This window comes from Clarias gariepinus, chromosome 21 (assembly GCF_024256425.1).
Source record: "Clarias gariepinus isolate MV-2021 ecotype Netherlands chromosome 21, CGAR_prim_01v2, whole genome shotgun sequence".
In the NCBI taxonomy this organism is placed as follows: domain Eukaryota; kingdom Metazoa; phylum Chordata; class Actinopteri; order Siluriformes; family Clariidae; genus Clarias; species Clarias gariepinus.
The window spans coordinates 23,202,990-23,217,671 of record NC_071120.1 but is presented as its reverse complement, the minus strand read 5'-3'; the positions used below and the strand labels follow the sequence as shown (position 1 = coordinate 23,217,671).

Here is a 14,682-nt window from a genome sequence, read left to right as displayed (position 1 = left end):
AACTTTCTTATATTTACATGAAATTCCATTATTATTATTAATATTACGGTATTTTTATTGATGCTTTGATAAAATGCAAAAATGCCATCATTTTAATTCCATAAGTTCAGGGATTTTATAATTTAAGAAATGTACATTTCAAAGTTTGCACAATTTTAAATAATTTAAACAAAACCTGTCAGGATGGGCCTAGGGGTCTCTGTGATTTCTCAGCCTTTAGTAATAATTGTCATACAAATATACTCTATTTTTGTGTTTTATTACAAAAATTGATTTTAACATTCAATCAGGTACTTGTTCAAATGTACTAAAAGAGTTTATAAAGCACACACTTATGGCAAATATACATCAAGAGATATCATGAAAGATTATGATATCAGCATCCTATAAGACCCGCCATATCAAGTCATGTATAACTATAAGTCACACAGGTTCATTTTGTGCTTTGATCCTTTTTTAAAAGTAGTTATTCCTAAACATTGTTTAAAAGCTCTTTAATGAACACTATCCAAGCTGAATATGCATTTGTTTTCATTGCTTGCGAAGTCTTTTTTAGGGTCAGTAAGGAAGTCCTGGTGTCAAAATCAGGCTGAGGGTTCACTTTTCCTTATTGCATCACATAATCCTTATTTAAATATTCGTAATCAAACTCGCTCTGGCCATATCCCAGCAACTGGACATGATAAACCTAAACATAATAACCTTGCAATCAAAATGAAGCTCACTGAACCAGAAAATATGCTTCTTTAAATCACAGAAAAAAACAACTTAATAGCTGATTTGATGCAGCGTGTAAGTTATTAACCTAGCATCCATCTCTAATCAAGCAAATTGCTAGAGATTTCGGACCCCTTAAAAACCTACTGTAAAGCCGATCTTTTTTTAATTGTTATAGCATTTCTAAGTGCTCTTTAAAGTCATCCCTATACACCCTTCCTTTACAGCACCCCTGTTTCTAACATGCTGTAGGCGGGACACTTGTGTGGACTAAAGTGAGACGACCATTAACATGGTAACCTCTCGGTTATTACATCTACAAATGGAGAGTTAAAGCCGTATGAGCCATGTCTAATGACTCTGTGATAACGGCAAGGCGCATCCTTGACATAAAGCATAAATCACAATGACCATAAAAATGATGTATTCGTAGTGTTTTTATCTCTTTCTCCCAACCTTCCTGGTACTTGTACACTGTATGTATTCAAGGTGTTCACGTGTTACTTCCTTAACTGTCTCACTCCATTTGAGTATATGATCCTCGCCACCATCATAGCCAACTGTATTGTCCTGGCCTTGGAGCAGCATTTACCTGCAGAAGATAAAACCCCGATGTCTGAGCGACTGGTGAGTGTTTGCCTGTTTCTCTACGTGGTTTAACTGACAATGATCCGGTCAATTCTTCCTTATAACTTATAAAAATTTAATCATCTGTAAATAGAAATATGCTATTTGTATGCTTTTTCTTTTTTTAAATGGGTTTCCTCCAGGTATTCTGGTTTCCTCCCACAGTCCAAAGACATGCAGATTAGGCTAATTGAAGTTCGCCAAATTGCCCATGTGTGTGTGCTCTGCAATAGATTGACACCCCATCCAGTGTGTGTACCCCGCCTCGCGCTCTGGGATAGGCTCCATGACCACGCGACCATGTACACTATACAGGATTATGCGGTATAGACGATAGCCGCTAATCTGAGATCACAAAAGCTAGTAAAGCTGCCTATAAATTTGAGAAATAGCTACAGGTTGTAATTACATAATATACGTAAATTAAGGTTAGCTAGATTAAGGATTGAGGTTAGCTGGATTAAGGATTAAGGTTAGCTGGATACAGTTCATGTTTATTTATGCAAATGGTTTACGTTAAATAATTAGCTAGAGTTTAAATATTCTTAGCTTGCTTAGCTAGCGAACCTAGCTAATTTCAGTGTAGATCAGCTGCATTATTAGAAAGCCCGTCTAGCCAAATAGCTACCGCTGTAGAGGTGATATACAGTAAGATGAAAAAGAAATTGGTTTGGGTTAAACCCCCAGAGAACAAGTTTCTACTGTTCTTAGTTTTTAGGTTATTATATGTGTCAATCTTTCTGGGTTAACACAACCTAGCACCATTACATAATAATAATAATAATAATAATATAAAAATAAAAGCTTAATGATCACAACAGAGCTTAAGTTTACGTCTCCTGCAGCAATGCGAAGGCTGTTCTCCGGTTAAGACCTTTAAAGTCCCCCCTTTGTGGTCTCAGCAGGGATGTGTAAGTGTATGTACGAGTGTGTGTCATGTAGATGCAAGGCTCTCCCCAGTGCTGCTCTGTAAATCAACCAGGATCAAACCCCCTTATGGACCCCCCGTATTTAAATCCACACTTCATATTCAGTCTGCCTTTTAAAGCGTAATGTCAGGGCGTTAAAAAAAAAAGGGAAGAGGTGAATGCTCAGTGCCGTGTCGCTCAGGAGGAGGTCTCAGGCACCAAAGGAAAGGCATTTATGAAAACAAGATGTCACTTATTCAGTCAATGGGCCTTGCAGCTGCCGGCTCAAAAAACGCTAAACCGGTTCAGCTGGGCGAGCGCCTGCCTGATGGTTTATTATAAGGAACGATATCAAATTCAATACGGTTGTAGCACGGGTTTGCATGTGTTTTATCATAGGAGATTTGTTACTGAAAATATCATCATTTCATTGCTGTTATCCTGAGACATTTATTTAGAAAATCACTCATCAAAAAATATTCAGCTAAATAACTGCTTGCCGTGCTGTAGAGAATTTTTTTTGGTAAAATCACAGTGTTTGAAATGAATGAGCGGTCACATAAATTTGTGTTTTAGTCCAGATAACGTAAGCAAAGACCTATTGAGCAAAGACGCATATGTGCCATCAGATAAAAGTCACTTTCAATTATGAATCTAAACCATCATGACATACAAATCCAACCTGAACAACAACAACAACAACAACAAAGCGGAATTGAACAATGTAGCTTGTAAAGTAAACGTAGCCCTGTCCCTTTGCGACACTCTGTCATTTAATATTAATACCTTGAGAAAACAATTACAAAAAATCTATAAATGAAGCCAAACAAGTCTAGCCATTGGACTGGGACAAAAGTAATGGCGCCCCATAAAAGGAACAGAAGTTACTGATTATCTACAGTAGCTGACTCGCTGCAATGGTCGAGCTGCACTATTGGATGGCAGGAGTACTGTAGCTCAGTGATTAAGGCATTGGACTACTGTTTGGAAGGTTTAAGGTTTAAACCTCACCATCACAATGTTGCAACTGTAGGTCCCTTGAGGGGGGCCCTTAACCCTCAACTGTTTAGATATATACAGTAATGAGACAAAAAATGTTAAATGCTCTGGATAACGCGCCAGGTACTGTAAACAAAATGTTTTCCAGCTCGACCCGCACTCTGGACCAATTCTTGGACCGTTAAGTCATAATTTTGTCATTTTCATACTTTCATAGAGTTTTGTGGTTATTCCGTATGCTACAGTATAGAGTAGTTTAAAGTTTAATTGTTCGAGTCATGCACATGAGTTAAAAGATTTTTTTACTTTCAGTTTAGTTTAACTGCTGAAGAAAAATGACACACTTTGCTAAAAACCTGATAAATTAGGCTTAATGTTAAGCTTAATGATAAGTTTGATTTATGTTTAATGATATCATATTGTTTATCTCTTAAACAACCCAGAGAATACTGTTGATTTTTCATTGGCATAATACGAGACTTGTATTTTCTCCCCTTGATTCTGATTTGTCATTTCTTTCTCACAGGATGACACAGAGCCCTACTTTATTGGCATATTTTGCTTTGAGGCTGGGATTAAGATCATCGCGCTTGGCTTTGCGTTTCATAAAGACTCCTACCTCCGTAACGGCTGGAACGTAATGGATTTCGTCGTAGTGCTGACAGGGTGAGTGTACAGCTTCCCTAACCTTATGCTCAGTGATTCAGCGATACGGTGACACCGTGCCGCTCTGACGCGGCACTTTAAAGGAACGCTCGTGCGGCCTGTCGCTGCTTACTTTCTCATCGAGAGATTACTTATTAAAGGAGCGGTGTGTAATCTCTTAAGCACTCCGCTACCTGTGAGAAGAAAGTCAAGCTATCTCCTTACGGAAAAAAACTCACCGCATCCTGTTTGAAAGTAAAAGTGGCCGAGTTGGGGATGCATGTTCCTGTCTGGAGTTGGGGCTAATGTCCTGGCCAGAAATTTTTAACATGCGATACTGGAAAATAATATCTTTTCTAATGTGTCTGTGAAATGATATAACCCATATGACACCTTTAAAGTACAAACTCTGCTTTTTAACCATTAACAAAAACCTCAAACTGAACAGAACCCAAGCACCTGCCTTGTCTTCATATGTATATCAGCTCATCTGTCACTACCAGGTTATAATAAAAGCACTTTTAGAAATGACAAACCGCCCCTTTAACTTTAGGTTTTAAGTTAAGAACAATTGATCATCTCTGAAGAACACAGTTATGGCATCAAGATATAATGTAAATAACATCTAAAACCAGTGGTTGTTTGAACAGACTATTAAAGAGCGAAGTTAGCCAGTGTTAGCTGACACAGCCGCGGATGCTGAGCCGTCCTCGGGGAACGAGCAGTGACGGGTTATTCTTGCGTCAGAGCACATCCCTGTATGGTTACTGCCTCCACTTGGGAGGGTCCTGGCTCACTTTCACTAATGGCTGGCAGATTTATTCGTCCCATCCACCAGGGCTTACATCATCCTGCCACCTCAGAGCAATAAACAGATTTAGTGCGAGCAGCGGCTGTTACTGCAAAGGGAAAGAGCCGTGCTCTGAGCTGAAGATGCAGAAAAGGGCTTTTCGTTGTATTATTCACTACGCAGTACCAGCCAGGGTAATATATTATGCAGCAACAGCTGAAGCGCAAAAGGTGGAAGATGTACAGTACAGAGGGACGGAACGAAGAAACTGCAGGCAGAGTTCGCCTTATTGATGTACTTAAATTTATTATTATAATAAAAAAAAAAAAAGGAATTGTTAAAAATATAGTTGCCAGCAGCGATGAGTGGGCCCAAGCACCTTGCGCCATCGCCCATACTAATACCGTAGCAATATGCAGTGTTGGGGGACGTTACTTTTTAAAGTAACTGATTACATTACAAAATTACTGTCATTAAAAAGTACAGTTACATTACAGCGTTAATTTCTAATAAAAGTAACTAGTTCGAGTACTTTTCCATTGCAGAAAATAAAAACTCCTTTGTGGTTCCTTGTGCATGTTGTTGTAGTCAAGACCTTTATAATTATTCTACCATCATCACTCAGCAAAGTTTGGCCTATAATCTGTTAACTACCAATACCCCTCTCACTTACGCGGTTTCGCGCGGTGGCCGTACTATAAGTATGGTCTTTCATGATTCACCGGCGAGTTTTGGGGCTGTGATTAGGTTTCCATCTTTCCACGCGTCGGTCCTCGCATAGTCAAACCACATAGGTGAGATAGGGGTATAACAGCAGGAATAACAGAGGGGGGCGGGTTATTGGGGACGGGGCTTGTAGGACGACTGTCACACACATACAGTACACACACACAATAACGGATTGGGAATGCCCGCTGTTTGGCTCACAGATTGCATAAATTGTCAGATTAACGGATGACATTTTTGAAAAAGTAACTAAATAACTGAGTACTTAAATGGCGGCCCTAACGTGGTAGATCAAAAAACTAATCCAAGTACCCAACACTGCCAATATGACGAAATTTTGGAAGAGAGGGAGTTTTATCTTTAGACCCCTAAAAATCTCCATGTGCTGGAAAAAAATCATCACACTATGATGTCACTAATGAGGTGTCACTTAATTAAAAATGTCACATTATACCCATTTGAGATATCAAAAATCCCTCCACAATGTTGCATCGCCAATGTACTGAGATCACAATGGCCTGGTTTGTTGGCGGCGATGTCATAGTGCTTGGACCCTAAAAGATTTTATCACTATACACACCCGCGACAAAGTGTATCGATGATCCTCCCAGAAGGTTGTGCCGAGCCATAATTTATTAAGATATTGATATCCGTACTGTGTAACAATAGATTAGGACTGACATCTTGTCAGACATCCTGTCTCTCTGGTTGCAGCCCGTACCGTCACAGCATGAAGTGACGACTGGAGCAAGAGTTTCAGTCCATTATAGCACGCATCCACTCCTGTTGTCAGTTTCTGCGCTTCAGCCGCTGATTTCGCAATGTGGACAGCGACTGGAGAACTATTGAGCAATTACTGTCGGGAGGAGACATGTAGCATTGAACGCCGCCCTGCTTTCTGGCACCTCCTCCTCCAATGGTGGATAATGACCATCTCAATGCAGCAACAATCGTGCTGTTGAGTGCTTGTCAGGATGCGCGATATCGCTCGCGTCGTTTTTCTGTTTGGAAGTGCTGGACGAAATTTCCAAACCTGAAACATATTAAGCGAATAATTTAAATGAAAATGAGTCTATTAATATAACCAGGATTGAAGAGAATCACAAAAGATATCTATTAATGTAATGTAAGTAATTAGTGCAATAAGGAGATAACAGACAGCTCACTTAGTCATTCCATGAGCTTTAATACTCCTCCAGTAAGATGTCGGGTAATAAGAGAATAAGTCTGACTGGCGGTACTCACACCCTGATCAATACCGTATTGAACCGAAACAGAGTGAGAGCATTCACGACACAACCTCTCTCATGGCTTTGCATGTCCACCAGCACGTCTTCTCTCTCTCTCTCTCTCTCTACAGTCTGTATTACTTTGTGACATCTTCAGAAAAACATTACATTACACAAGTTATATGAAAAAGTACTGTATACCGTTCGAGGATAGAAGCGGAGCTCTCAATGCAATTTGATATTCTTACAAAAACTGTTGGTAGCTTGGTGAGGCTGTTACGGGTGAAATAAAGGGAGAAGGAGGTGGTGGTGGTGGTGGTGAGCTCCAGTGTAATTCTTCATGCTGGGGTTGATGTTGTGGTGAACATCAGCGGGTGTTCTCTGTTCCATGGATTGCTTTTACCGAGCCGCCTTTGCTTTTCTTTGGAAGATTACACGCCCAGTTCTTTGTTCGTGTCTAAACGTAGCGTAACGGAACGGAACGTAACGCATATAGGAGTTTATATTTCATCTGAATTTGGACTTTGTGTGTATGTGTGTGTGTGTATGTGTGTGCGTGGTTTAATGATTTTCATTTTCTTAAAAGACAGCAAATTATATTTTGATGTACAGTTCATAGCAGTTTACATGCTATTTTGTTGTTGGTTAGTTTTTTTTTCTTATAGCACGCTATTAAAAAGAAAAACACTGTGATCTAGCTTTAAAACACCATAAAATGATGAGCGACTTACTATATATGGCAAATAAGAATATTCCCCATATTATATGAGAGCACCAAGAGCTACACAAATTAGATCAGATTACAAAACACTTTGCCTAAAACATACTGAAAAGTTTACCGATGATTATAACTAAGCTTCTACTTCAATCCAGTGTCTCAAATTATGTGAGATTACAAATGATTTAGCCACAATGCCCGAAAAAAAAAACCCACAAAAAACTTGGCATGGCTCCCTCATGATTTCTCATAGCGAATCATGCCTATGCGACGGAGCCAAATTGTCCATCTGCTCTGGATGCAGGTGCAATCTTTCTCCGCTGCAAATCACGATAACACTAGGCCATCGTAGGAATCTAACAGTTCGTGTATGTGGAAGAGGGCAGACAGCGCCCGGATGAGGGGTGGGAATTGGCAGGTTTAAAAAATTATGATTAGGAGGGAAAATGTTTGCATAAGTATGTCCACATCGTGCTACAATGTAAGCCTGGTGTGCTACTACAGCTGTGCAGATCAAACTGTGCATTCAGACTGTTTTTGAAGCACAACTTTAGGAGCTCTGGTTGTTGGGGGCAAATTTGTGGCGCAAACAGAAATTGGCTAAAATTGGCTTTCAGCTGGAACATGCCTATTCTCCGGACCCGGTTCTGTTTTAAAAATATTGATTTGGTACCGGTGTCGTAAAAAATCAACCCTATGAACTAGCTTAGCTTTAGCCTAGCTTAAAATGCTAAGGTGGCTAACTTTCATTTATATGCTAACATTACTTTATATTTGATTGGACCTGTCATCCCTCCTACTCGGACCCTCCTACTCGTTCTTCCTTGTCAACTACATTTCTTGAAGTTAAAGTACCGCATAGCAGACAGGTAGTGGTTTAAGCATCATTTCATGACTTAATATTATTTTGACTGATGGGTTACATAGAAATTCACTCTCATATAGTTGTCATGAATGGGAAACCTAGCTACGGACACCAAAAACCATTTACTTTGTACCAGGTTGTAAATGTGTTTATTTCAGTTGTAAAGTTAAACATTTTAACATAGGAGTCTATGGTGACTGACTCACCTTTGGAGCCAGCTCCAAGTGGACATTCGAGGAACTGCATGCTTTGGCACTTTTGTGTTTGCTTTATTTTTCAGAACCGGAAGTTGCCGTTTGTTTGCCTCACTTTTTCTTCTTTGAAGTTTATGAGCAGATTATGCAATACCGCCACCTGCTGGACTGGAGTTGGGTGGATGGAAAATAAAGAGGGCAGGGAAAAATCTAATCACTTCTTATGAGATATGAAATAAAATTAAAAAAAATCAACAACACATTACACTACACAGCATTACACTTTAAATTGTTTCTAATGCTTTAAAACTTGTAATAAATATAGCTGCTTGGAATAAATCAGATAATAGATATTAGTGCTATTGAATCAATTTAAATACCAAAAACCCCAAATCGAAATGACTCGAATCGACAGTCTACCTGTCACTATGTCGTTAATATATATAACATATACTATGTATTAAGATATTGAGAAAGATCTATCTTAAAGATTAAATCCAGGATACTTTTTCTCTCTTTTTATCCCCACCTGTGCAGGTCTGGAGCTGTAAGTAAAAGCGTTTTTTTTCCTTCTTTGCTTTCTTTTTTAAAATGCATAAATGCGACAAGTTCAGATGGAGCGATTTGGACAGGTTCCTGCAAGAACTCGATGAAAGAACATGCTGTGTTCATGACGGCGGCGTAGTGCAAGTGGCACAATGTATTTTGCTGCTGCTCCTGCTGCCTTAGGAAACGAGCTGGAGCTTTACACACCATCTGTGGGAGCCTGCTGGAGACTTAAGCTGCCTCCTTTAACACAGTTTTGTGGTGTTAGGACGCTTTAGCCAAAAGAGACACGCTGTGTGTTTGTGATTTGGACGAACCTGGGAAGGGAGTCTTAATTAAGCAGATGGATCATTTTTCTTTCTAGGAGAGCACACGCTTCCATGACCTCGGTTTAGTATAGTGTGTCGGCACTAAATCTACCTATAGCATTGATTTAGTTTCTGATTTAAAGCCTGAGGTTTAGACACCACTGAAAAATCTCCTCTCTGTCGTTTTGACTTCTGCGAAGGCGCACTCTACATGCCGTGTAGTTATCTGAATAGAAGGCCAGACAATAAGTCCAAACAGCTGTGTAATCCATTTATGAATGTTTCTTCATGTAAATATTGACAGTTGTGGACTCTGTAACGGCTCATGGAACATTTGTAGTTATGAGAGAGGGGACTGTAGGTCAGAGTTTAATGGGTTAAATCACAGAGCTCATTTGTGCGTCACTGCTTGCGACCGTCCTAATCAAAAGGATATGGCTTCCTGGCCACGCCACCTCTCCTTCTGCTCCACTAAATAGATTTTGCAGTAGTTGCACTTCCTAAAGCAATCTCCTGATCCCACTTCCTCCATCGCTACTCTCTCTCTCTCTCTCTCTCTCTCCCTCTCTTTCTCACTTTCTTTCCCAATTCGTCTACTTCTGTCCATTCCAATTTGTAGGCTTCTAGAGTACTTTTGTGCCTCCCTCAATGGCCCTTTACGTGTGTGTGTGTGTGTGTGTGTGTTTTCCCCTTGTCTTTTTTTTCTTCTCTGAACAATAATGTCATCCAGTTGGAGATTTGTTCCAGAAATTATGTAAAGTCACTTAAGGGAAGGAGAATAGCCAAACATGGAGCATGTGTGTGTGTGCTAATAGTCATCCTGAGTCCTTTACAGCAAGAACAAGTTTGTTAAAGAAAGAAGGGGAGTAGTGTTTGTGCTCGTACGAGATAAGAAGTGTGTGTGTGATGGAAATGAGAAAAAAAGAAAGAGATTTAGTGGGAATATGTGTGCATTTCATGGCTCACGGATTAGATTGAGTGAAGAGATGTGGGAATTGAATGATGGGGAATTTTGCATTACGCTCAGGCGTGTAAAATAGGATTCCCTGCCGCTCAACCTCACTGATGTTCACGCCTGTCGTTCAGCAGGAGACCCCCATTCAACCTTCATCCACTCAAAAGAGACAAATACACTGCTGTTCATGTTGGGTTTCTGGAACATAAGCATGAAAGGTTACGCTATATGGACAAAAGTTTGTGCACACCTGACTGTCACACCCTGACTGCATTCAAAACTTGATTTCATGATCTGCTCCACTCTTCTGGGAAGGCTTTCCACTAGATTTTGTAATGTGTCTGTAGGAACTTGTGTTTATTCAGCCACGAGAGCACTATTGAGGTTGATGAATTGAGGAGGCCTGGTGTGCCATCCCTATGGTACTCACCCCGGGGTGGATCTCCAGGAGACTTGAATTCTTCCACTCCAACCATTGCAGTCCATCCTTTCACTGGAGCTGGCTTTGTTGGAACAGGTGTGGGTCTCGTAGTTCTACTGAAAGCGAAGTACAGTATGCAAAGACAATTCTATAGAATGATTGTGTCCAACTTTTTGTTGAAAATTCATATATGGGTGTGATGGTCAGGTGTCCACATTCCTAGTGAAAGTGAAAATCCCAAAAAAGAGAAAAAAAATCTCCTAATCAGAGATTACTAAAACGCTTGGTAAAGTCGCATCATAAAAATGGACAATAGAAATCAGAGCTATTTTAATAGTGAGCATTTCCAGACACATTTTGCTACTGTAAGAGAACTCTCTTAAAGGGATTGGGACTAAACAGCTGTGTGGGCATAAGAAAACCAAGGTCTGTGGTCTGATGAGTCCAGGATGATCCTATTCCAAGGCAATGGGCGTGTCAAGGTAAGAAAGGATGCACATGAAGTGATGCACCCATCATGCATATTGCCGACTGTACAAGCCTCTGGAGACAGTGTTATGGACTGGGGTTGCTTCAGTTGGTCAAGTCTAGACTCAGCAACGTTATGGGGCAATAAAATGAAGTCAGCTGATGACCTGAATGTACTGAATGACCAGGTTAAAACATCTGCAGTATTGATTTTTTTTCTTCCCTAATGGCACAGGCATACTGCCGAACATAAATAGTGAAAGAGGAATCATTTTCACCCATGATAAACTAGCCACCATGTTTTCAAAGCTTAATGAGGTGGAATTTAATATGAGAGTGTGCTTATCTTGAATTTTCTATTCCATTTCGATCATTGAAATTTGAAATACCTGCATGACACAGAGAATGTGAAATGAAAAGTAGTCTAAAAATTATGGCATAAATTGAGAAAGTCCTGTAATTTGAGAAATTTTATTAAACATAATAGCATATATTATAATAAAAAACATATATGACATTGCATACTGTAAATTCACAGGGTTTTACCAGCTACAAATAAAAGCGAATGCAGAAAGTTAACCCAATCATGTACCCTATCTGAAACTTTTTCATAGTAGTCTTTTAATAAATATCAGGATTTAGGATAAGAATGAAAATGCGATCCTGTAATCTGCAGTAAGGCATGCAAACGTTGATGTTAACAGTTCGTGACTGTGTCAACCCACACACAGTCCTGAATGTAGGTGGCGCTGCTTCACGAAACCACCTCCGTGTGGACTCATTATGGAGTGAAAGACGGTCATTTGATCAGTTTCTAAGTGGACCCAAGTGTGATTCAGCTCGACTGCTGGAAGTGAATGCTGTATATTTTGTGTTGCGGGTGTTTTTTTTTTTATTGTGAGTTGCTAAACTGGTATGCAAGCTGCACAGTGGCTGCCAATGGATTAATTTGTAGCAACAGCACAAAATATTTTTGGATATCTTAGGTGCAGAAAAAGATCTTCAGTAGTCTGAAAGTGTTCAGGGCTGCAATGGAAACACATGACAGCAGTAAACACCAGGGCAATCAGGCATATATTCATGAATATAGAATTGTGTGGAAGTTTGTTTGTTCCATCTATCTACTAAATTTAACATGCAAGTGCAAAAGGGATGTTTACTATGAAAAAGATTAGTGCCACGCCCATTCCGCACGCTTCTCTCTAGTCTAAACAATTTAAATGTATCCTTCTTTCTTTCAATCGAATTGAACTAATAACAATCCAAAAGTATAATCTTTTCTCTAATTTTAAACTTGGATTAAAAAAAAAAAAATCCACCGTTTTACAGACTATTGTGTCTTTTCTGATGCCAGCATCTCACACAGGTGTTATTATTTTGCGCTCGCATCTTTCTCCTTAGTGTTAGTAGAGGCAACTGAACAGTACATTAGCTCTGATGCATTCTACCCGTATGGATGGATAAAAGTCAGCATTTTTCTTAAACTAACACAGAGAAGAAGATAAATGATAAACAATAAATGTTTCTACTTAGCTGTTTCGCTAATGAGTACGTCCCTGACATTCCAGGCTAATGATGTGTAGCATGATCACGCGCAGGCCACACTGCTAGAAAAATAGCTGGAGTTTGCCCGGTAATTAAAGGTTTCTTGTTTTTCAAATGACCTATTTTTTTTAACGCAGTATTTTTCTTTCGCTTTAATTTAATAGTGGACAGAAATAAAGATAGCTATTATTACATTATTGCATAACTTCAAGCAAGGCCACCAGACACAAAATCACATTATCATGAGTTTTTGAATTGTTTACTGAGCGTGTGAATAAATCTTGAGTTTTTCCAGTAAGCACTCACAATCTCTGCCTAATGGCTTTGAAGCAACTGCACATGGCTAAATGCAGTCGGGGCTGTGTAGTGTAATAAACAAAGAGAAGAAACAAATAGATTGTGGGAGATTAGAGGGAGAGGCTTAATCTTTCTGGCTTCATGAACATGCTGGTGCCTGGAAATATGCCCTTTTCAGCTAATTCATATATTGGGTCAACTGGAATTGTTAATTGATTTAAATCATGAAACGATTAAGGGTGTAGCAGTTAACCATATTGTATTGTATTGTATGGTATCGTATCATATCTTTGATTCCAAGCTCTCGTTACAATGTGTCTATATCGACCAGTATGTTTAACAGAAAGTAGACTATTCACTATGACATAGCACTTACCGCTGGATTGCCACTGTTGGGCCCTTGGGTAATGCTCTTAATCCTATGCCCATATGTACTATCCAGCCCCTGGGATGCAGGGCATCATCAGTGCCAGTTCCAAGAAATGGGTGAGATGCATCAAGAAGGGCAGCCAGTGTAAAACCTGTGCCAATAACTTGCAGATCGAATGGCCAGATGTGGCATCCTGAGAAGTGGAACCAGCCCAAGGGAGAAAAATGGGGAAAAGCTTCCATCACAAGTTAATGCTAGACTGTACAGTATTCACTTGTATTACAAGGCGCTGTACCAAACAGTACAAATTAAATACGTGCACTGTTACACCATTAGTATTTGTATTAATCTGGATGCTTAAATTATATTTACTAGGGTTGGGAATCACCAGGGACCTCCCGATACAATATTATCATGATACCTGGGTGTTGCTATTGTGATTCTATTCATCCATTCATTTATTCATTCATTGATTCATCCATTCTTCTTCGATACCACTCATCCTGTACAGGGTAAGTGCCATATATGTGGTGCCGTAAGCACGCCACCTGCAGCATTATAATGGTACAGCAACATTTTACCACTTCAAATGCAAACATGTCAAAGTTGTTAATTTAATTTTTTTAAATCTAAACACAAACTTCCACACAAAAGAAGCAAAAACAAAAACAACAAGACACTTTTTGGGCTTTTTTTCTGAGCAAAGTTTAATCACTGATTTTAACCATGAGCTAATGTTAAATGTAATGTACAGCAAGTCAGAGTTAAACATAATATCACTCACCAACAGAAACAGTAAAGCTAAGTTAACTTAACTCAGCTTGTTTCTTGAGGTAAAACATGTATGTAGATTTATTTCAATCACTGAATCTGTTTGACAATTTAATACTATTTGGACAGAAAACATATTGCTGCTAGGCTAACTAGACTTTTTTTTCCTGAGGTAAAACAGGTGAAATATTTATCTTTATCCCTGTGGTTTGAAAATGTTATAACACTTGAAAACAAATAAGCTAGCTAGCTAAGCTAATTAGACTTATTCCCTGAGGTAAAATATGTATTTAGATCGCTCTAAACCATCATATCTGTTGGAAATTTGCACAGAAAACACCTTGCTGCTAGGCTAACAGCGCTTGACTTATTCTGTGAGGTAAAATAGGTAAAATATTTATTTTTATCATCTACTTCTAGAGGAATAAACTTGCTAGCTAACCTATTTAGGCTTCTGTTCTGAGGTAAAGTAGGTGTTTAAATTTAACTAAACTCCTATTTATTTAATTAGCCTAATTATTTCATTTAAACTGATCACTTGCAACAAGACTTGGTAGCATTTGTATGTTTATTTCTATGTTTA

The 14,682-nt window shown here is 39.1% G+C and overlaps 1 protein-coding gene across 3 annotated transcripts in view; it reads left to right on the top strand.

Annotated features, from left to right (window-relative positions):
• cacna1ba (calcium channel, voltage-dependent, N type, alpha 1B subunit, a) overlaps nucleotides 1-14,682 on the top strand; it is a 156,151-nt gene that overhangs the window by 3,333 nt on the left and 138,136 nt on the right. For all 3 annotated transcript variants that reach the window (XM_053481035.1, XM_053481036.1, XM_053481034.1), the window contains exons 2-3: nucleotides 1,239-1,344; nucleotides 3,778-3,917. In XM_053481035.1, coding sequence (XP_053337010.1) covers nucleotides 1,239-1,344; nucleotides 3,778-3,917 — 246 coding nt within the window. The remainder of the gene's footprint in view (nucleotides 1-1,238; nucleotides 1,345-3,777; nucleotides 3,918-14,682) is intronic.